We start from the raw sequence: 23,762 nt of genomic DNA on the forward strand, positions 1-23,762 counted from the left end.
AGGATGTTGTACTAGCATGACAGCCAAAATCTAAATATTTGTATATTAAATTATCAACACTCGCACTGTATTTCCAGGTCGTTTTCGATGCGGGACCGAGGGAATGTGGCGTCCTTGATCATGACTGCCCTGCAGGGCGAAATGGAGTACGCCACAGGAGTCCTGAAGCAGCTTTTGTCTGACCTGATTGACAGAAACCTGGAGAGTAAAAACCATCCCAAGCTGCTTCTCAGGAGGTGAGCAAAAAGACAAACAGACGCTCCATCAACTGGATAGATCGTGAAGCTGGAAGATTGTGAGAATAAAGAAGAAAATTGAAAATGTCCGAGGAAGGTTCAGCCAAGCAAAAAACGGATTTCCTGATGACAAAAGATCGACATCTAAATCCAGATCCAGATGTAGATGTAGATCTATATCTACATCTAGATCTAGCTATATGAGCTAGATCTAGATGTAGATCTATATCTACATCTAGATATAGATCTATCTATATATCTAGATCTAGCTATAGATCTAGATATAGGTAGTGTTTGTATCTAGATGTAGATCTATATCTACATCTAGACATAGATCTATCTGTAGATGTAGATATAGATAGTCATGCATTTGTCATGGTAGTAAACTTCATTTCTTCTTTTCACAGCCCTCCAAAAATAATATAGAAACGTCTTGTGTATTGCAAACATGCTTACTGTTAGTGACAGCTGAGGTATTTATTTTTACTTTGTCTAATATGTTTGTTTTGTTTGCCAGAACGGAGTCTGTTGCCGAGAAAATGCTGACCAACTGGTTTACATTCCTTCTGTATAAATTCCTCAAGGTAAGGCCAACAACTTTTTACTATTTTTTTGCAGGATTGCAGATTGAAATTGTTGTACTTTCACTTTATTTTCACTCTAATTTCACTCTTATAGCTTAAAGACCACCATCTGTTGCCGACATATTTTGGTCCTTAAAACATTCTCAAATAATTTCTGTTATGTTGTGCCCAGCGTCAGATGTGTCTCGATGATTCTACAGTGCCAATCAATATGTTCACACTAAGCTTTTCAGTCTCTATTTTAGTAGGAATTTAAGTGTCTGTTTTACTTTAATCCTATCACATTATGATGCATAGATGCCTATTCAGCAAAAACAAGTCTGTGTCTTTTATGTGGGGGAAAACACATCAAATTGCCTCAAGTAGAATGCGATAGATTATTAAAATTTTTAAATGTACGTAAACTGTGAAGTGTGACCAAAATGATATAAATCGGTGATCGTATTGCTGCCGCTGGTTGTTAGCAACATGAGGGAACTTCTTTCATGCTCGCATTTGATAGAGCTGCCACCATCATTATACCACTAAATTGTAAATGTCAGCGTACAACGTAATGAGGGCAGTATGTGCAGCAAAGGCAAATCATGTGGCAAGTCATGGAAGTGTAGGGAGGCGAAAGCTGAAAGGACAACATAACAGTGATATGTGGTTCTTCTTGTTACCAGCTGCAGTCATAATTAGCTCAGATGCTAATGAGGTTCTTTAAGCACATGACAGGAGGTAGTTTGGGAGATGAAAGATTATTGGCCAAAGAGCAAGAAAGGAAGAGACAGACGGGTTTTCATGTCCATCGTAGCTGGAGAACAGAAGGAGGCATGACAATTAGGATGTCTTTTTGAAACTTGCTTTTGCACTAGGGCACAGTCACAAAGCTGTACTCATAAAATTGTTCAAAGGGCCTTGGAAGAATGAAATATTAAGAGTGAGATCAATAAAATTTTGATTGTTTGCCACTAGCTGTAACTTAGTTTCTATAGAGGTTTTCATCTTCTTTATCAATGTACCAGCACTTGGAACTTTCTTTGACCCCATGATGGCATACGTAACGGTTGCACTCATTAAACAAGCATGCAACACTTCCCATGAATGCGAAAGAGACGCTGACTTCACAAAACACTCAATAAACCTGTGTATGTGGATGGAACATTTTGTGTGGTGCTAATCTCCAGGTGGCCAAATCAGACAGGTAGGCCACGAAATTTGTTACGGACCATTTTCAACTGTACAGAAGCTGGGTCGAAATGTTGTTATAGAAAATACACAGAGTATATAAACTGAGCTAATCAATATTGGAAAGTTATCCAGAATGTAGTATGTTAGGATTCTAGGTCAGAACTGTCAAGAGGATTCGTTACATATAAAATAAGGTTCATGCTCTGACCATAAATGATCATGACATGTCCTCTCCTTTCATGTCCACCTGCATGTTTTAATAATGACAGAGTCGATGAGCAATTTTCTATCATTAAAAGAAAGTGTGACTCACCTCAGATATTGAAGTGATAGGGAAAAACAATGTTTTCTCTTTAAGATCATGCTTACTGTATACTATATCTTTAGTTGTAGAAATCTGGTACTTTAATCTGCTTATAGTCACAGTTTGATTAAAATCATGTCAGCGCAAGTAATGATGAATAGCAAGCATCACAGTTAATTGCTGTTGAAATGAGTATAGTGTATAGTTTTTTTGCTAACTTCATTTGCTTTGTTCTTGCAAGTTAGAAGTTTGATTGAGCCTAGGTGAGAACAAAAGGAAGACAGAAAAATAGAGCACTTTTGTTCACAGTGCACACAGATGAGATGCGAAAAACGCTGTTTTGTTTGGATGTCACAGTCTTTTTCAAAGGCTCTTTAAATAGTCTCATCACTCATAACTGGACACTAATAAAATGTAAAACAAACTCTAATGTGTGCCTTCACGGAATGGTCACGCATTTAGACCCTAATTAAAATGACAAATCTGACTGTGGCGTTATTCACAGCCATTAGGTCTTAACCAATGTCATGCTAATAGAGCTTCAATAGGCAGCGTGAAATAGAAAGAGGTTTGATGTAACTTCAAGTCTTGGAAGGTTAAAACTCCTTTAAGTCACGTAATGCTTCCACAAGACCGTTTTGTACTACACATGTAAAAAATTAAATTTTGAGCTTCTGTGAACAGTTCGTGGTAATTGAAAGCAATGTAAAAGTCAAAGGTCAAATAATTTATCATTCAATGTGATGTGAACTGAAGGTTGCTTTCCTTGCAAAGTGTCTTTTTTCCTGACTATTGCTTTTGCAAGTTTAATTACGCTGTATATTCTCTTTATCTGTGTTCTCCCCTTGACCAGGAGTGTGCAGGCGAGCCTCTTTTCATGCTTCACTGTGCCATCAAGCAACAGATGGAGAAAGGACCGATAGACGCCATCACAGGAGAGGCTCGTTATTCTCTTAGCGAGGACAAGCTCATCAGGCAACAGATTGACTACAAAACGTTGGTCAGTAAATTTAATGTGCCTGTGTATTTTGGGTTTGAAACACCACCATTGGGGTTTCATCGGCGTAAAAGTTAACAAATCAACAAACATGGGAAGAATAATTTCTTTATTTCACCAGTCATTTACAGTGGGATCATTTGTCTCACGTAATCTTGAGGGGTTCATATGGTCCAAAATGTTATCAAATGCTAAATTATATGATTTATGGTTGCCTCGGCAACCAAAACGTTATCTGTCTCCCCCTCAAATCAAACTAACATTTACATGATTTTGAAGCTGTTATTTTATGCATCTTGTGACTGTTTCCCCCTTCCTTTGTTTCATCTGCCAGACGTTGCACTGTGTAAACCCAGAGAACGAGAACGCTTCTGAGGTGACCGTTAAGTGTTTAAATTGTGACACGGTCACTCAGGTCAAAGAGAAGCTGCTCGATGCCGTCTATAAGGGCAGCCCCTACTCTCTCAGGCCCAAGGCTTCGGATATGGACTTGGGTAAGACAAAAGAGCAAATTATGTACCTATTAAATACACAAGATGTCCAGTGCTGATTGTTTTTATCAAAAAGTTCCCAAAGGTGAGGCTCCGGATTTGCAATAATGTGAAATCCAAGCAAGAAAATTGTTTTCTCTCTAATCTAATATCGTAGCTTGGCCAAAGTGTTTTGATAATGCTTACTTACAAGGACACACGTTTCCCTTTGGATATAATAATGTAATAATTGAAATATTGCATCCGTCAGAACAAATATAAAGTGTTATATTATATCTTTCCAATGCACAGCCTTTGTATATTTTTTGTGTATACCGGAGATGTTTAGTCGTCTGTTGATATGCTTTAATGTACTTTAGAAAGCAGTCATTCGTTACACGTTAAATTTGAAGGGAACTTTAAATGATGTCCCCCATGCGCCATTATGACATCATCGGCCTTGCAATGCAACCCACACTTTCTGTAATTGTTTTGCAAGAGTAGGTTTGAAAGTCGTTGTCACAAAACTTGACAAAGAAACCTCGTTCTAACTCCATATTCTCTTCCATTTCCATTGAAAAATCTGAAGAATGGCGTCAAGGCCGCATGGCCCGAATTATTCTACAGGATGAGGACGTCACAACAAAAATAGACAATGACTGGAAAAGACTCAACACTCTGGCTCACTATCAGGTACATAAGCATAAAAATTGGCACAAAATGCAGCTTTGCTCATGGAGGAGTAATAACATTTTGGTGGTTCCATTTAATGTGTAGGTTACAGATGGCTCAGTGATCGCACTGGTGCCAAAGCAGAACTCAGCCTATAACATCTCCAACTCATCCACCTTCACCAAGAGCCTCAGCAGATACGGTACTCGCCTTCTTATTGACTTGATCCCCATCTCTGCCTCCAACTCATCTCTCTTGGGCTGCCTCTATTTATGATGGCTGCAATCATAGCCTCCATTCTTCTTTTTCCTCTCAATGGCAATCCTTTTCATCCAGCGCCATCACCTCAGGCCAAGGCTGTTTAATAGCTATTTCCAAGCAGTCTGTAATGAAAGGCATAAAAGAAGACAGCTGACAAAAAGGTGAGGGCGAGTGGGGATGAGTGGCAGTGATAGACAGAAGCTCCACATCAGAATGGTGTAAAAATGAAAAGACAGATAAAGGAAGTGATTACTCTTACGATAAAATACAAGGATAGTTAAGTGTAGTAGCTATTAGAACCTGGTGTCACGCCCAAATTCCTGCTGATGTTCATGTTGAAATTGACAATATCCGAAACAATTCATATTGTGCAAGCACTTTAAATCCACTGAAAGCAAATTCTGGGGACGGTTGTGATAGCATGACTGAGAGCTCCACTTTGTGCTGTAATCATTTTAGAAAGCTGTGAGAAAAATAGGTCATTATCCTTTTTCATAATTTAATATTTTATCTCATTAAGGGTGAGGTCGATGATGGTGTGTGAATAAGGGCAAGATTGTTTTTCTCATCTACCAACCAACTCATCAGAATGACCTCCATAGTAGAAGTATGAACCATTCATGCAAATAATCAAGATCAATATGTCCGACTATTTGGACTTTTTTAATTACTCCTGTATTTCAGAATGTGGTAACCAAGAGTTCACTTTGAGTCACAAATTAAATAATAACTTTAAGGCAAAACTGTTGGAAATATTTCCTCACGAGTAGGGTTATAATTGGCTCATGTCTTACTATTTCATGGTGATGCTGTGGAATGGTTTACTTCATGTTCTGAGTGTGCATGACAGATAAATATGATGGGTTTGGAATTAAAGTCAGAAAGAACAACAGACACCACTCCAGCAAGCATCTATCTCTTTTTGAGCTTGTGCCCTGCTATTACCCTGTTACACCCCACCCGCATCCCTCTAACATATATTACTCTCTCATCTCCAGCATCCCCATTCATCTATCCCCATCCTTTTTCTCCGATATAGGATCAGCAGCATCCTCTGCAGATCGTCATATCTCCCGTGTACACTTCACCTCTCCATTTCCGTCTCCCTCGCTATCTTTCAGAACAGAACAGTTGCAGATGCACATCTCCTTGCTTAGCACTAATAAACTTTGACACTCTTACCATGAATAATAAAACACACACAGAGGACAGACAATGAAGGAGGGAGAGTGCCATACTATAAAAAGAAGATGAAATGAAACCACTATGCTTTCTGGTTGGAGTTCAAGATACCCATCAGGGAATGGTTATCTATTCTCTTTAAAACCTTTATGCATAATGTGCAAAGTAGAAGATTGAACTGGAATGAATGAAAGGTCCCTAATATCCTTTGTACTTGCATGTGTGGTTCTAGAGAGCATGTTGAGAACAGCTAGTAGTCCAGACAGCCTTCGATCCCGAACACCCATGATCACCCCTGACCTGGAGAGTGGAACTAAATTGTGGCATCTCGTAAAGAACCACGACCATTCGGACCAAAGGGAGGGCGACCGGGGAAGCAAGATGGTGTCTGAGATCTACCTGACCAGGCTCTTGGCTACTAAAGTAAGCGACAGCAGAACAAATGCAAAGTACACTTGGTTTTGGTTCTGTTGAAACCTCTGGTGCAGTTCATTAGCTCAAATGTACTAAGTATGGGATTTGGCATAGCTGTGGAAAAGGGAGCCTTATGATGATGCGATGCACAGTCATTGATCTGTAATCTTAAAGTTCATTCAAATCAACACATATCCTATTTGTATCTGGTTGTCATCCACAAATACATACAGATTGATCTGAGAATATCCAATTACCATCACCGATTGGGAACAAATTGGGCATCACGTGATTAAAAATGGACTCTGGAACCATGTTAAGTAAAACAAAAATAATAATCAACCCAAGACAACACCAGAATGGTATCATGACCTGCCTCAGCTAGTTAACCGTTGAGGAAACATGTCTCTGAAGTCAGCAGGAAGCATAAAGCAGCCTTAATATCACATCCTCAAAATTATTTTCTTCTTGAAAGCATCATTTGCCAATGTCTTTTTACTTGACTTTAATGCTCAGATCAAAGAGGGTGCAAAGAGGATGTTGCTTCCCAAAATTTCAGGAGATGTTATTTGTTGTAAAACGGATGATTTGGTCATGCATGCAGGGCAATAAAAGTGGATGACATAGGCTCATCTCAGCTTAGTGCATTTGTTGGTTTTCATAGCTTATCAGGGTATTGACCTTCTTCTTCAGGGCACATTACAGAAGTTTGTAGATGACCTCTTTGAGACCATCTTCAGCACAGCCCACAGAGGCAGTGCTCTGCCCCTGGCCATCAAGTACATGTTTGACTTTTTGGATGAGCAGGCAGACAAACACTCCATCACAGACTACGATGTACGACACACCTGGAAAAGCAATTGGTAATTGTCAATTATTGTTTTGCTTTTTTGCATGTCCTATTTCTAATCTAATAGCCATCATGAATGTCAAGTGAAAGAATGTGGTACGAAAGCAAAAGGAAATATTTTCTATAAATATCCAGCACCAATAAATAGGAACGGCAATGAAAATTGCCATAAATGTGTTTTTGTTAGAGAATATTACGCATATGTTCGAGTGGAACTCTTCCAATATTTATTTGTTTCTTAAACATGTCTCGGTATGCACATTAGCTACAACACAGTCATATTAATCAACTTAATGATTACATGATGGTAAAAAAATATTCCCAACGGAATTATATGTTGATTAATGAAGGCGAGGTATAGGACTATTTGGCAGGCGGCAGTAGAGGCGCTGTTGTTTCTGTCTCAACTAGTGGTTCAGTAATTCTCTCCTTTTGTCCACCAAGCACCACTTAAAACAATACTGAACTCTCCAAGTGCCACCATCATGATCAGCATTAAGTGGCCGAAAGTGTTGTTACAGACCTGAAAAGTATTGAATATTTTTGTAAATCACTGGTATATTTATGCGCAGAACATGAACACTGCATAAATATAGGATCATATACGAAATAATTAAATAATAATTTATTTGAAATGTATTGAACATGAAAGTTAAATTTAAAAAAAACTTTACTTTACTCAACACTTTAGGACGATGACATAAAAGCCAATAGATTGGGTCATTATTTCCATGTTAATGTTTCTTTGTTTGTCTTTCTCTTGCTTACACGCAGCCTCCCTCTGAGGTTCTGGGTGAATGTGATCAAGAACCCCCAATTTGTGTTTGACATCCAAAAGAACAGCATCACGGACGCCTGTCTGTCTGTGGTGGCCCAGACCTTCATGGACTCCTGTTCAACATCTGAACACAAATTGGGAAAAGATTCACCATCCAACAAGCTCCTCTACGCTAAAGACATCCCCAACTACAAGAATTGGGTAGAGAGGTAAATCTTTAGTTGCATTCAGTCCAAGTGGGTATGAAAGCTGCAATATAAATTCATATGCCTCCTGGTGATCAAATGCTGTCTTAAATTTTGAGTGAAAGGTTGTTTGTGAGCTGTTGGGTGAGAGAAAAAATGTTCCTCAAAGAGACTGAAATTGTTTGTTTGTGGAAGTGCAAACAGGTAGCCTGAAGTCAGAGTACAAAGTCGGCGAGAATAAATGGCGAAAACATTTTCTGCTTTCTTGCATCTTTTCAAATCAGCATCTTGCCTCCCAGCTCATTAATATACAATATGCAAAAGGCCAATTCCCTCAGATTTTTTTTGTGATCCTCTTCATCAAGAGATGGAAACGACAAAGGTGATAGGATGATTTGAGGCAACCGTGACATTATTTACTGCTCAGTGAAAACAGCCCCTGGTTCACCCTTCATCTTTTATTCAGCACCGAAATGTTACTCGGCGTCAGATAAGTTATGCACCACCGATGCTCGCTGTAGTTGCCTTTCATGGGTGAGTCTATTAATCTCTAAGTAGCTTTTCAAGGCTGCTTCCTCCTTAACTCCAGGCGAGACAGTGTGAAGTATTGCGTGGTTAATTTTTTTTTAGCACGACCAAGTCAATCTATGGCAGCCCAGTTAGCATGGTAACATTGATACTGTTCATAGTTAGTAGGCAAATTACAAGACCATAAAACCATAAACACACAGCCAAGGCCTTCAGAGATGAGGTAAGATGTACTGGAGAGGGTTAATTCAGCTGCACTGTAGTTGAGCTGCATTTCTATTGCTGCAGTTAACCTTCTACAATGTTGAAACGGTGATCCTGAAAACAGTTATTAGTTCCAACTCAATGTCTGAATGTTCAAATAAATGTATTTGTCATATTGACATGGAATTATTTCAAGCTCCCCATGACCCTGAACAAGGTTGGATGGATGTTGAGGATGTGTTTAAAGCAAACCCACTTTGAGAAAGTGCAAGCAGTCACAGTTAAAGCAACTCATTTGCGTCAATTTACCAGTGAATAACAGGTCTTGTTAATAACAGGACTACACTGTCTTGTTATGAGTGCTCAAGTTAAAAGGAACTTGAGTTTGAGTACACATTAGACACATTAATGGCCTGCCAATAATGTTTTGGTTACCTGCAGCTTTAGGTTTTTCCCCCATTGTATACTGTCATTGTATATTAGAAACTAATAAAGCCTGAGAAAGTTACACTGGAGTCTCTGATTTCAATCTAACACAACTTCTTTGCCTCTTTTGCAACTTCAGCTCAAAATTTGGCCAGGGTTCCAATACCTTAAGACTTAATCTGATGTAAAAAAATCCAATTAAGTTTGATCATTCTTTTTTGCTGTTGAAGTAGCCAAATTTGGGTTAGTGGTTTTGAAAACAATATTTTCCCCTATTGATCTGAAGATGCTACGTACACTTGTTAATTTTCTTCCTTTCTTCTCTCTCAAGCAAAGTGAAACCAGATGACAATAATGACTGTGCTGATCCCATCCTCCAGGTATTACTCGGATATCTCTCGTATGCCAGCCATCAGCGATCAGGACATGAGTGCCTACCTAGCAGAGCAGTCCCGCCTGCACCTCAGCCAGTTCAACAGCATGTCTGCACTACACGAAATCTACTCTTACATCATCAAATACAAAGACGAGGTGAGGTTCCACTCTATTATATTTGCAATTCATTCAACTACACGGGCAAACTCTCTTCATCACGACAGCCTTGGTAGCCTGTTAAACAGCACTTCATTAAACCCGCACATCTTCACATCTCACATTTATCAGGTGAACAGTGTAATATGAAAACCCCCAAGGCTACTACGTTTCACAATATTGTTTTGCAATCACAGATGGTCAACAACATTTTTCCATGGTATATATATTTTTTAAAATGTTTCTCTCTTGTCCTCTGCTGATTATCACTGTGTCGTTTTTTCCCCTCTCGCATGAGTCACCACGATTCAAGCACTCGACTTTTACTTGCCTCCCGTGGCTCGTGACGGACAGCTATTTATATTCTCATCAACCTTTGATTTCCTCCACTTTATCACAGTTTTATGATGAGAAGTCCCCTTCCTTCCTTCCTCTCCATCCCCCTATTGAAATTACTGTAGCTGTGTTGGCTGCTTGCAGCTGGCTGCATTCAAACATTTGCTCCCCTTCATTACGGTCTATTATCAAGGCGAAGGTGGCTGTACAAGTCCCACTTAAGATGCATTTTAAGAGCATGTTCCACACAATAACATGAATGTAGATGCAGAATGACGCATATGCATCCCAAATCACCCTTATTCATTACACAAGTTGTTAACATCAGTTTCCAAACATAATCATTAGCAGGGAGCTTTTTATAAGCATTAGCTCATGCCTGGGTTAAGGAAGATCAGTATTTTTTCTATATCTCTGGGCAAGTAGTGTTTATAAATAAAATTTAAAATGTGTCTAAAAATAAGTAACCTTCCCACATGACAGACCCTTCTTCTGAGTCCAGTTAGGTAACGCTAAACTTGTATGTTTTCAGGACAAAAGTGCAGCAGGCAATAACAACAATAATATTTTGTCTCTCTTCATCAGATCCTGTCAGCGTTACAGAAAGACGAGCAGTCGCGGAGACAGCGGCTACGTGGCAAGTTGGAGCAGGTCATCGACACCATGGCAATGGCTAGCTGAGGGTTAAAACGCTCACTCGGCCAGGCAAGACGCCTTCCCGTAGACAGCTTTGCGCTCCCAGACATGTGAAAACTGAGCTTGGCACCGTTTTGAACAACAAAAGACAGGCAAAATAAACTACAAGCTTATGAAGAGACAGCAAAGGCTGGAATTAATTGATCACCTTTTGTTTGTTTTTTACTGAGCTGAAAACCAAGCCTGGAACAACCAAATTGAGCAGTTACTCGTAGAGGACAGTGGTTGACTTCTCTAGACGCAATCAGGACTACGACCGAGGTGCAAATTCAACAGGCTCAAACTTGAAGACAAAAGGAACCAGGATACCTGATCCCAATTGGGGATTTTCCTTTCCTGTTGCCATTTTCCAGTGGGAGGTCATGCCGATCCAGTGTGACTCTTCATCAGGGTGGACACTGAGGAGCTTTTGCTGTGGGAAAATTCTTCCTCTGGCAAACTCTAATACCTACCGACAAGGAGTCATTATAGTCAAACAGTTTTATTTTTAAATTTTAAATCTCTGCTTTTGGTCCAATGCCGCATTTGATTCCATCCCCACCAAACTGCCTCCTCTCCTTCGTGCTGTACGCCACACGTGTTTCTGCTGAATTTGCACAACAAAGCTAAATCAAAAGAGAGCAAACGATATATGAACACATTTATAGCTATATAAATACAGACCTTGTTCTTTGAATTGACAGAGCTGTTTTGCATTTAATGTACAAATGATAGGTTTGACTGGATTTGATATTTCAAAGTGAACAAAAAAATAGCAAGGAAAAGTCGTTACGTGCCATGTTTTACTTTGAATGTTGTTCAGTGCAAAGAGACTTCTTTTCTTTAGATGAAATGTGTTATGAAATGTTGTCATGATAGTGAGACTTATAAAAATAGGTACTTGGAAAAATAGATATATAACTTGCAGAAACGTTCTATATTTCATCAGGTTTCCATCGAAATGCCAAACTTGGTATTTTTAGGAACCAATTTGTTTTACACATCCTGCATACGAGTCGACTCGCAGAAGGCCCCTCCCTTTCCCAGTCAGAATGTTGGCAGAATGACTTGGTTTCCCATTCTGCGACCGTCTAAACAAAATAGTGGCAAAAGGTGGATAAAACTCGCCTTGAACAGGCTGTGTCAAAGAGCTTTTTCATTTTGGTGCGCTTGTTTTCATAAAGCGGATTAGTGACAGGAATTTGGAGGGAATCCTGGCGGTCTTGGGCAGATACTCCAAAACATTAGTGGTACATTTCAGTTCAGTTCCTTATATGCCTTTTATTGTGTTTCCATTGTAAGCACCCAACATTTCAGATCATTTTAGTGGGCTGGGTGGAGCTATAAACGCTAAAACTGTGACTTGCAACAGGCGGTGGAGTCCCAGTCGCATTTTAAAGTGTTGCACACTGTACTGTAAACCTTCCTTGTTGCTAGTGTTGGATTTATTTATGTTTTTTGCTCAATTAAAAGTTCATTTATTAACAGAAGCTGACACCCAGTGTTGGAAACGCAAGCCTCATCAAAGTTTACTGAATCTGAACTGTACCGTGTTGGACTGAACTCAAGTGTACCACTTGGTAGACATCTTATGGACCTCCCCTTTCTTTTATAACATTTGACCAAGTTTCATTGAAAAACAGACCTGTTTTGATGAGCTGAAAAGGTTAGAGAGCTGTGTAGTTTTTGTACTTTTATTCCAATCTGCAGTCAAAAAAAGGAACACTATGATTCCATCCTTAAAATGTGAATGTGCTTCGTGCTTTCTAAATTGTATTTGATTTTATTTATTTTTGTGAGGTTTGTTTTCAATGTACTGAAGGCCTTTCTCTTGCTTCATTTTGTGGTTTTATGAGGGTTGAAAAGAAAATGTCCCAATGGATTTTCTGCATGGGGCCACTTCTCTGTGGAATTTAGTGGGATTTAATTTGAAGGAAAAAAAAAAAGAGAATTGTAATGATTAGAAACCTGTTACTTTAAAACCACTGTTACTTAAGATATCATATCAATTTCATATCAAAATCTAGTGTTTCCAGTGCAGCATGTTCTTCATGACAATCATGTTGCTAACAATTGTCCAGTTCAAACTTTTGTCCTACTAAATTTTGCTGAGAACACAGCTGGTTGGTCTGGTTATGGAGGGGACGAGGCTACAAAAAAGATAAACGCGAAATAATTTATGTAAAAAGGGCCAATGTAAATCCTATGATTGTTTTGCTGAATAGAGCACAAGACCAGACTGCATCAACAACCACGTCTGATGAATTTTTGAACCAATGGAGAAATCCTCAGAATGTTTAACTTGATCAAAGGCACAGTTCTTAAAATGACTTTGAAGAAAATGAGAAATGCTGCAGTGGATTCTTGTTCTTATTTTATAATGTGTCTTTTTCCATCACTATGGCAAAGCAAAATAGAAGTTCTATAGAAAACAACTTTGTCAGATGTATCGGGAACCTTAAGCAAAGCGCTAGCCCAAAATGTGGTTTTATTGTTCAAAATGTTTTTTTAATAAGTATCAGAGTGACCTTGTCTCCTATTCAAGACACAACACTCTCAGAAGCTGAGGGGGAGGCGTTATCTTGGCAAAATTGCATTATTGGGAGATAGCTGCCTTCAAATTACATTGGTGATAATGCTTTAGCTATTCCAATACACAGTTACACATTAGGGTTACTGAAAACACAAACCGCTACAAACTCAGTTCAATTATCACATGTTTCAAAATTAGACAAGCGATAGGCGGGAGCTCAAGCTCAAGTCAGAAATCTGAGTGCTTATTATAACTTTGGTGAAAATAATGTGTATCTCAAGTAACACACAAGAAAAAATGAGCTCAGTTTATTGGGATGAAAGTTCCACGTTTTTTTTTGCTTCCTTTGCTAAATACACTTAAGCGATTTAATCCATAAAAGTTAAATTAAGGCAGCCGGGCTCTTCTTGGTTGTTAAAAACGTGAACAGTTGAATTTCAAGTTCCCCGATTTCCTGCTCCAATAGATGTGTCTCATGGGGGTGGTTATGTGTGAGGTTGTTGTTGAGTCCAGATGTGGCTGTTGAATGACTGTTTTTCCAACATGATAAAACATGATGGGCATTGTTGTCCTCACAGAATGGTAATGTGTGTGTGTGTGTGCGTGCGTGCGTGCGTGCGTGTGTGTACGTATGTCATTTCCTCAAAAGGTTGCCTCAACCCTAGTAGACTCCATACCTCAATGAAACACGGTATGCATCGTTCATATGAACGAGCACAGTACAGATATGCTGCAAAGCTGGACTTCCCAGTGGAGTTTAAAGATAAAGGGCTCTATTTTCATGCCCATTGTAAGTCCAGCTGTCTAACTGCATGAAGGAGCACTCAACAAAGTTTTGATGTGTTTGCAGACGTGCGGAGCTTGTCACTGTTGGAGACGAGCTGTTTGCGTTGTTGTGGGCGTAAAGACAACTTGATTCACCACCAATCAAAGCTGCTCCTTTAAACCCTCTAAAATCAGCATGTGAGAGCCATAGCCCTTAACATGGTAGAAGGAGAAACTGATATGCTGGAGCCTATGCAAGAAGTCAGGGAGCACAAGCAGGAACTACAAGCAGTTTTCCACAGGCGGATGATGTAAAGTTGAGCACGGCGGTCACAAATGTATAAAATGGGCACTTGTAAACCGCCTTTAACCCCAATCGCATGCTTATCAACTTATGATCTTAGCCATCCGTAAAAATGTCATATAAATCATTAATTTGATTTTGGGGTTTTTACGCTATACACAAATGATTCCTCTAAACTAAATGTGAATTCTCACCATATCCAAATGCCCATCTCAGATGCTCTCTATTACCAGCTGGAAAATGTAACATTCAAAAACCCTCAACCTTTTGGGAACAAGTTTATTTGACAGGCAAGCCATCAATCAAAATTAAAAATTCCATCGTGAAAATATTAAGGGAAGATAAGGACAGATTCAGACCTCCGGAGAGAATTTAGCCTGAATATCATAGACTGTATTCCCATTCGAAATGACCTGTCTTCACAATCATCTATGCTTGTTTTTAAGAACCAGTTGAGATTCACTCTACCACAATCTTTTCTACAAAATTTCTTTGAGATTATCAAATATACAGAAATAATCATAGCCAATTGTGGCTCCTCTTCCTTAAGTGTAGGTGAGTGAGCGAGTGAGTGAGTGAGTGAGTGAGTGAGTGAGTGAGTGAGTGAGTGAGTGAGTGAGTGAGTGAGTGAGTGAGTGAGTGAGTGAGTGAGTGAGTGAGTGATTGGTTTATTGATTGATTGATTGATTGATTCTTAATTTTAAACATCTCAAAAAGATAAAGAGATCAAGCAAACAGAAAAATAGACAAATAAAAATAACGTACAAATTAAGTTAGATTAAGAAATGAGAAGGAGTAAATTGAAGTAAAAACAGATTCACTCCTGGCCTCTCTCTGCTAAGCATATTTCTTAAGAGTCATCTTGAGAATACCAAGCTGTATATTTCATTTTCAGACAGAAGTGTCTGTGTGGTCCAGTAAAGTTCAGATGTCCTTATCTACCTTATAAACAGACCCCTAGATATAACCTTTCACACTTCTTTGGGCTGAAAGCAGCTTGAAGTCTTCCTTTTTTCCACAACTATTCTATGCTAAAAGGTCAGGTTTTGAGAAGTTTTCTTTCTATTTGGTAGACAGATGATGGGGGACCGTACACAGGAGTATGAAATATTAAGAATATAAGCATTTCACTCACATTTTGTGCTTTCAATGACCTGCCATTATTATTTACATAGGGTCAACCTTCTTTGTCTTGATTCGAATGACTTTTTTCTTATTATTTGTCTGCTAGTTGGAAGCGCAGCAGCTTTACGCTGTCTCCCATCGCTTGGAGCGGTGGCTAGGCCTTCAAATATCTCAAGGCATCAGATTACCCTGTTCATCTTGCACTCGTGAAAAATCACTCTCTCTCTTTTATTTTCCTCTTTGCTTTTCTGCGCCTGAGGGCTTTTCTGGCAGTTCAATCAACCTGATCGCGCTCAACACAAACACTCACTCTGTCCTCCGCTATGCCCTGACTTAGAATAAACGACAAAGTCTGGATTTGGCTCCGGTGCTGCAAGCTCTCAGCTGGAGATTAAACTGTGCTAAGACTCCCTCTGTTACTCCGGAGACGAGGAGCGGATGACATGGGGGAAGAGGAGAGAAAAGATGAGAGATAATGAGAGAAAAGAGGGAGGGGCTGTCGGTGAGATAAGCCAAATGCAGGAAAGCAAGTTGGCCATTGGCCGAGATCTTGCTCATTCTGTCTTCGTGCAGCTTCAATAAATGATGGCCAGCAGGGGAAATAAGATGGCACTCACTTTCAGCCTGCCTGGTTTCTCACCGTCAGCTGCATCAGGTGCGTCAGTGCTAAATTGCTGCTGATAAAAACTGCTGGTGTCCAGGAGGTCTTTCACACTCAAAGGAAGTTGTACAATAATCAGTGATTAAAATACATTTACATGAATTTCAGAGGCATTCATCTTTTATTTATTTCGTTTAAGAACTGGCCTAATTTGAGGTAAATTTATTTTCATTTGTTACGTAGGTATCTTTTAGCTGGAAATTGAACTTGAGACAACCATGAACAAGAGCAGGGGTGTCCAAAGTTTGACCCGGGGGTCATTTGTGGCCTGCCATAAATTTTTAGCAGCCACAGCATATATACTACTTTGGCTAAATCACAATTGGCACAACCCATATTGTTTTCCTGGATTGAAGTATGTAATGCAACTCAGTGGCAAAGCAGGAGAAGAGAAAATAAAACTGAAAAAAAAAATCATTCTCGTCTTTTAAAACACAACACTAAAAGAGTGTTTGTAACAATGGGCTGGTTTTATCAAGTGAAATTAATTAAAGGTAAAGAATGTCAATGTGACCCTTGCATCCTTTGATTTTTCTGTATGCGGCACTTGGAAGAAAGTTTTGGACATCCAGCTCTTTAGCAATAATGTTTCAGTATCTGGAACTGTTAAAGCACTAAAAATGAAATTTTTAACAAATTACCAATTTAAAAACCATGTCAAATTGCTAAAATCCAACAAAAGGTAGTAAATACTTTTGTCATTTTTTGCTTTGAATTAGTTTGATTTACAAGACTTTCACAAAGAATGCACCTGTTGCCTAGCAACCTCATTAGCTCCAATTGACAGTTGTGCTTTATGAGAAGTGAGAATCTTTCTGCTACCGTTTCTCTCTTTAGCTAGTTGAATCAGACGAATGCTTACATTTAAATGTATGCTTCACTGGCTCGATAGCAAATCCTCTAGGGTTTTTTTTTGGGAGGGCGGGGGGGGTCATCAGGGCTAGTGGTAAGCCCCCCTGCTTCACTGTTCTGAGGTTTGTGGTCCTAATCTTGGCTCCAGCTTTCCTGTGTGGAGTTTGCTTGTTCTTAGCATGCTTGCCTAGGTCTTCTCAGGGTATTTTGACTTCCTACCACTTTGTTCAACTGAAAACTCTAAACCCTTGAATCAGGACAGATCCTACATATTTTACATATCTGGCAGAGCTTGTGATATGTCTACAATTGTATTATGAACACACAGTAATCCACAGTAATCTTAATAAAGTAACTTACTTTACTGACTACTTGCTGTTAAAAGTAACTTTACTGCTTATGTAATTTTAAAAGTAAGTTAAATATCCAGTTACATTAATATTTACATTCAGTATCTGTTGACAACACCGCTCAAAATAAAAATAATAAAATAATGGTGGCTGTCTTTCTAGATATCATTTCACCAAATATGATTTAGAACATCTGGCTTCTGAGCTGTTTTCAGGGACCTCCTTGAGAACTTAAGTAGAGACCATAAGGGAGTTTTTGAAATGCATATAAGTTGGCTTATAAAGAGTCATATGAAATACGTAACTGTCGAGTCAGCTAGAAGCAAATCGGTCATTAGAAATTCCGCTTTGGGACCATCTGAGGCAATTTTCACCAACTCAATCTGAGGTAGCTGCTCTGCTTCTCACTGCCTCAACAGGACCTCACCTCACCTTTGCCTGCACAGTCGCTGCACTTTCATCTCTCCCTGTGGCTCAGCAGGTGGAGAGATGCACTGAAAAGCTGGAAGATGAGAACAAACCTGAGGAGATATAATATACAATGCTAGTCATCTTTGAGGTGTAAATGTTCAACACACACACACACTGACACACGCATACTTCCATCCCCATCTTTTGCTCCTTTGCTCCACCTGTCATCCTCTTATCTCTTCCAACCTCACATGGTCACCCTTCCTCTCGCCTAGTCTTCCCGTTCCCCTTGCTCCTACTCGCTCTCTGTATTACTTTTGGCTTAGCTCCAGGCAGCGCTGACGTATTGAAATCAGCATGGGGCTAGAAGAGTCATCTGGTGCTAAGCGGAAGATGCTCCGAGCTTTGGAAAAGCGTCTTAACATTTGGTCTGGAGAGGCTGACAAAGACGATCAGGCGATAGAGCAGTCAAGCTGAGCACTGGGCCTCGATTGCCTCTCGGTCAAATACGGTGAGATAACGAAGCAAACTTAAATCCAATGCCAGCCGTTTGATCTTAAGTTAAAAAACGATTTTCTTCCGGAACCTCAATGAAACCTGCCGCTGTACCGCTGGAGTACAGTTTGGAATTCAACCACGTTTCTCAGTATAATTATCCCATTAAAGCGAACATAAACCTCTGCAACATCATGCCAACACAAGATGTTAACCCAGAAATTTAGCTTCTTACTGTAGGTAATTTATTGTTTCTCATCTTGACAGCAGAAGCACAAGACCCTTCAACTAAAGTTTTACAAACTGAATGTTTTCTGCAGAAATAATATTGGGAGAAAAGTTAATGTACTTGTACTTTCACTTGCCAGCATTTGCATTTAATAAGCATTTGATTTCAGACGGGAAGGCTGCGTCCTATCTGTTAGAAAAGTTTTCAATAGGATGTCCACTCACAATTTCATCTAGTGAAACATTTAACATTTTTAAAACCAAACACTCCTAAAATAACACTGCACCCTAATGCAAGAAGGTTAATACAAAAATATAGCCACATGAAATCCACTGAAAGTTTAGCCTGCCCAAATAGCTTGTTTCTACCCAGTTTGAGGAGTTAAAACATTTACATATATACATAGTTTCGTATACAGCTCACAATGGCAATGCATATTTGTGCATATCCGGTTCGTATCTGAATTTTAACCAGACGTCAAATATGCCCAAATCTGAGCTAAGGATGTCAAATTGTATGCACTCACTTTCCACAGCCATGACCTAGTATATTGTAATTGGGCCAGGTAGAAGGAAATAAATGAATTGTGTCAGTTGAACCATGTAATAATGTAAATCCTGTCAATGAACAGGAAAGATTTGGGACTTTGGGACCTCAAAATAGACTATGTAGGTCAAAGATTGGTTTTAGCAAGTCTTATGCAATTTTAAAAATAAATCAGACAAATCTGTGTCTTAGAGTCTTCAAACATTATTTTTCATGAGTGAATAATATTTCTAAAATATGTTTATAATAACATCATGGAGAACTGAGTGATATGTTGAAACATAAAATTTACAGTTCTGAAGTTCAAATCTCGGATCTAGCGTATGTGTTTTCTTGTTTCAGTAGGTTAATACCAGTCCGTGTATTTAAAAAAGAAAGAAATATAGAACCTATAAATGGAAAAGCTGAGGACAGACACTGCCATTCTTGCTGAACAATCAAATTCTGTTTTGACTATTTTTGACATAGTATTTGACAAAATGTCTTACACAGCCTAATTATTTCCAGAGTGCTTTTATCATTGAGCATGTTCACATTAGAAGCCAGAGTGGGGAAAGCGGGACAAAATCTTGTTGGAGATGACTTTAGTGCAGCAGACAAGGTCAAGGCTTTGAGGGCCTGCATGTGTCATGATGATTATCAGTCAGCAGATGCAGATACGGCATCACGGCTGACAAGAACACCAACCAGCGGACAACCTACATGTATAGACAGGAACTTAGTCCATACCAATGGTGTTTTTCCGTGTGTGTCTCGCTCCCTCTCTTTCTTTTGTTTTTCATCCTAAAAAGACATTCACTGAGTATCAAGCACATGTCAATGCAACTGGTCGCACTTTAACCAACAGCCAAAAAAGAGCCCACCCAAAATGGCCCTGTTAAAATGATGCACCTCAAAGAAAAGAGTCATTAAATCAATTTGGATCACATTCTTTAAACTAAAAATTCAGTATCGGTAAATAAAAAAACAACACTCTAAACATCTAAATCAAGCCAACAAGATCAAATTGTGTCAATCTAATCTTTTGTTCAATATCAATAATTCAAATATCAAATTCTTGTAAATGTACTTACCTTCATAATACAGGGCAAAGTTAAGTTATTTTTTGTTATAATTGGATTTACTAAATTTGGATAAGTGGAAGCACACATTTCCATTCCAAAGACTTGTCTTTCATCTAATAACTATAACAGTACAGTTTGCATAACAGTGTGCCAAAAAGAGGTATTTTTGTAGTGCCAACCCCTCAGTGACACCTAAAAAGAATATCAAGTAGAAGAAGATGTTCCCTTGGAGCAATTTGCAATCAAATTGTCAGAACAAATGTACAGGTTTTGGCATCGAAGTACATACAGTTTGGGATATGGACAGCCAGATTAATAAAGTTAGCTGCATCTGTAGAAAAGGCAGCAGCTGGTTGGGTGGGGTGCAGACAGCAAGCGCTCCGAAAAACCTCGTCTGTGCTCTTTTGCTGCAGCAAACTGACACCACAACCTCCATGCATTTTTTATGAATCATGTTGGCTGACAAGGCTCTCCCGCATTCTCTTTGCCTTCAATAACACGCACGCACACACGCATGTACGCACGCACACACACACACACACGCACACGCACGCACACGCACACACACACACACACACATACACACAGAAAAACATGCAAGCATCATCTCCACATTCTACCACTCTCCTCGTAGCTTTTTACCAAAATTTAATAGTCCTCTTCAAAATTCTCTCGAATTTCCTCACTAATACAAAATTACTCTTCATAATGAATATACAGAGAGGTCAGATGACCCACGGAATTAAAAGTTAATACTGGAGAGGCATTAACTAGTAATATATTCATGCTTTGCAGAATAATAATAATCGATGTTAGGATACTATTTGAGATGACTAACACTATAATTGAGGTTACAATCATACGAGTTTTCAAGTTTTCAAAGATATATATATATATATATATATATATATATATATATATGTGTACATTTAGTAAAGTTACATATTGAAAAACAATCAGCAATTCAATTTTTTTTTCATGTTTTCAAAAAAAGACCACAGGAATTGAAAATTGGGGTAGTAAAAGATGGATGCAAGACAAGAAGGATCAGTCAGAAAAAACAAATGAAATTCTCACCCAAAGTTTAATTCCAAACTCCTTGGCAGGAAAGGGATAAAAAGAAAGACCAGACTCCCCCAGGAAGAGGGCAGGGTGGATTACACCTAGTGAAACAAACAACCAGACAAGAGTGTGCAAATAGAACTTGGAACAAATTCCACAACAGTGTTCTCTGAAAAAAATGGCAACCACATCATTAGAAAAAAAATCAAATGCAAAATGAATACAACGAATCGCAACTTTCCACTTTGAAATATCAAATCATCTTTTACGTGAGATATATCTTTGAACCAAAAGCCCCATTTAAACTACTGACAAGTTCATTTATCTGAATGTAAAATGATAACACGAAAGTCACCAAATACCATATCAAATGAATGTACATGTTCAAAATAATGATAATTAATAATACAAAGGACCTGTGTGAACGTGACCTGCGAATGGGCACGCATAACCCTCACCCTACACTAACCCCTAACTTACATTACCTTAAATTTTAAACCCTACTTTGAAACGCAAACCCTAGTTTTAAACCCTACCTTGAAACCCTATCCCTACGTTGAAAAGCTAGAAAAGTAGGAATGTAACCATTACCCTCAGCCTAAACCCAACCCTAGCCCAAATTGAAACCATAACCCTACTTTTAAACCAGTGAAACCCAAACCTTAGTTTAAAACCTAACCTCTAACCCTTACCCTAGTTTGAAAAGCTAACTTACTATACATATTATGACATTTAACCAATAACCCTAACTTCTTGCCCTAACCCATTATCGTAACCCTAACCTAACCCAACTTAAAAACCTAACTTTAATTTGAAACCCTACTTTGAAATCCTACCCCTAAATTGGAATATTAACCCTAGTTTTAAAAGGTCATTTAGTTTATTTCAATGCAATTCACTTTGGAATTGAAGAGAAGGAGCAAATGAAAAAGATAAATGCTGCAGTGGACTCTCACTCTAGTTGCACGTATACAGTCATACATGTAGGGCTACCATGCATGAAACCTACGCAGGCACGGAGAGAACATACGAACTCCACACAGGAAGGGCGGAGCCAAAATGAAATCCTCGCATCTCTGAACTGTGAGGTGACGTGCTTCACTGTTTTGTTGTAACTAACTAAATAAGGACAATTATCTTAAAATTGGCCAAAAATTTGTAGTTATTATTTTGGGGCCTGACCAAGAATAAATATTGAATTTACCACGTTTGGACAAACAGTAGAAGATTGTCCAAATTGTCTATGCTGGTTGTCCATGATGCTATAGAATTTGTGAATGCTTCTTTCCATCACAACTCAGTTTCAATCAGGAAAGGTATTAGCAATATTTCATTATCATGCTGAAAGCATGTTTTGCTACCGGGCATTTGCATTATGACAATGCTGCACCGCTTTGTCGTAGTGTATCAAACCGTACCAATTTCTACTTGAATGACTCCCATAAATTACTTGTGGACACTCATTAGACATTAGAGATCGTTCAACAATTGTGTCTTTTACTTATGGGTGCACAGATGTTTGTTTGATTGGTGTTTTGTGGTCTAGCCCGCCTGCACACATTGTCATCTGCAAATGCTTTGTGTCTGGCTTTCACAGACTTAATTATGATCATCTTTGTATTAACCGCCTCCTCCTGATAGCACCTGAGGTGTTTTGTTAATTGGGTAAACACAATTTGCTAGCACCAACCACTACATATCATATTTCTCTTTTTTTCTTTTTTTCTTTTCTTCTTTTCAAATCAAATTTTGGAATGGGCCGCATCTTCATCCAGAGTGGGCTTTGTTAAAGCCTTCTCACGTGCTGTGTAGCCCACAAGGCACATCAAAATTAATCTATTTAGGCATCTGGAGCTAACACCAAGTGCTTTCAGTTTTCCGACTCCAATCAATAGCACAACCTTGGTTCATTTGAATCATTCATAGTCTAATCTAGAAAGTAATGGTTGCTTCAGGGCATGATATGCCGTTCACACTTTGTCTATAAAAGATGGTGCGGCATTCATGAGTGACAGGGAATCTCTGCAGAGGCCGCCGTCTCAAATGAAATAGGATATTTGACCGCTTCACTTTAAATTAATGAGAATGTTAACGCTCATGATGACATGACACATGATTTACGAAGTTCCACTAATTAAGTAGGAAATAGATGTAATATTATAAAGTACATTGACAAGCTTGGACAAACCACTGGATACAAATGTGACATTGTGGTGAATACTTCACATATGTAACATGCTAATCTAAAAACAGGAACATTTCTCGTTTTTTGGTACAGTGTTAATAAATACATAAAATAGTGTAGAGGATTCAAGTATAGTATTTTCTAAGTACTGTATGTTTAAAACCCTAACCCTAATTTGAAACCCTAGTATGAAACCCTAAACCCTAGTTTAAAACCCTAGCTTGAAATCCTAACCCGAGTTTGAAAGCCTAACCCTAGTTTGAAAGCCTCACCCTAGTTTGAAACCCTAACCCTAATTTGAAATTAGTTTGAAACCGCAACCCTAGTTTCAAACCCCAATCCTAGTTTGAAACCCTTACCCTAGTTTTAAACAT

General features: G+C 38.8%; 1 protein-coding gene across 1 annotated transcript in view; it reads left to right on the plus strand.

Annotated features, from left to right (window-relative positions):
• LOC133170643 (plexin-A1-like) overlaps positions 1-13,057 on the plus strand; it is a 164,230-nt gene extending 151,173 nt beyond the window's left edge. Inside the window, exons 23-33 of the mRNA XM_061303721.1 lie at positions 78-236; positions 754-820; positions 3,151-3,297; positions 3,629-3,788; positions 4,354-4,457; positions 4,542-4,638; positions 6,112-6,302; positions 6,987-7,156; positions 7,918-8,130; positions 9,645-9,795; positions 10,717-13,057. Of these exons, the coding sequence (XP_061159705.1) occupies positions 78-236; positions 754-820; positions 3,151-3,297; positions 3,629-3,788; positions 4,354-4,457; positions 4,542-4,638; positions 6,112-6,302; positions 6,987-7,156; positions 7,918-8,130; positions 9,645-9,795; positions 10,717-10,812 (1,555 nt within the window). The 3' untranslated portion in view covers positions 10,813-13,057. The remainder of the gene's footprint in view (positions 1-77; positions 237-753; positions 821-3,150; positions 3,298-3,628; positions 3,789-4,353; positions 4,458-4,541; positions 4,639-6,111; positions 6,303-6,986; positions 7,157-7,917; positions 8,131-9,644; positions 9,796-10,716) is intronic.
• Positions 13,058-23,762: the final 10,705 nt, after the last annotated feature.

This window comes from Syngnathus typhle, linkage group LG2 (assembly GCF_033458585.1).
Source record: "Syngnathus typhle isolate RoL2023-S1 ecotype Sweden linkage group LG2, RoL_Styp_1.0, whole genome shotgun sequence".
In the NCBI taxonomy this organism is placed as follows: Eukaryota; Metazoa; Chordata; class Actinopteri; order Syngnathiformes; family Syngnathidae; genus Syngnathus; species Syngnathus typhle.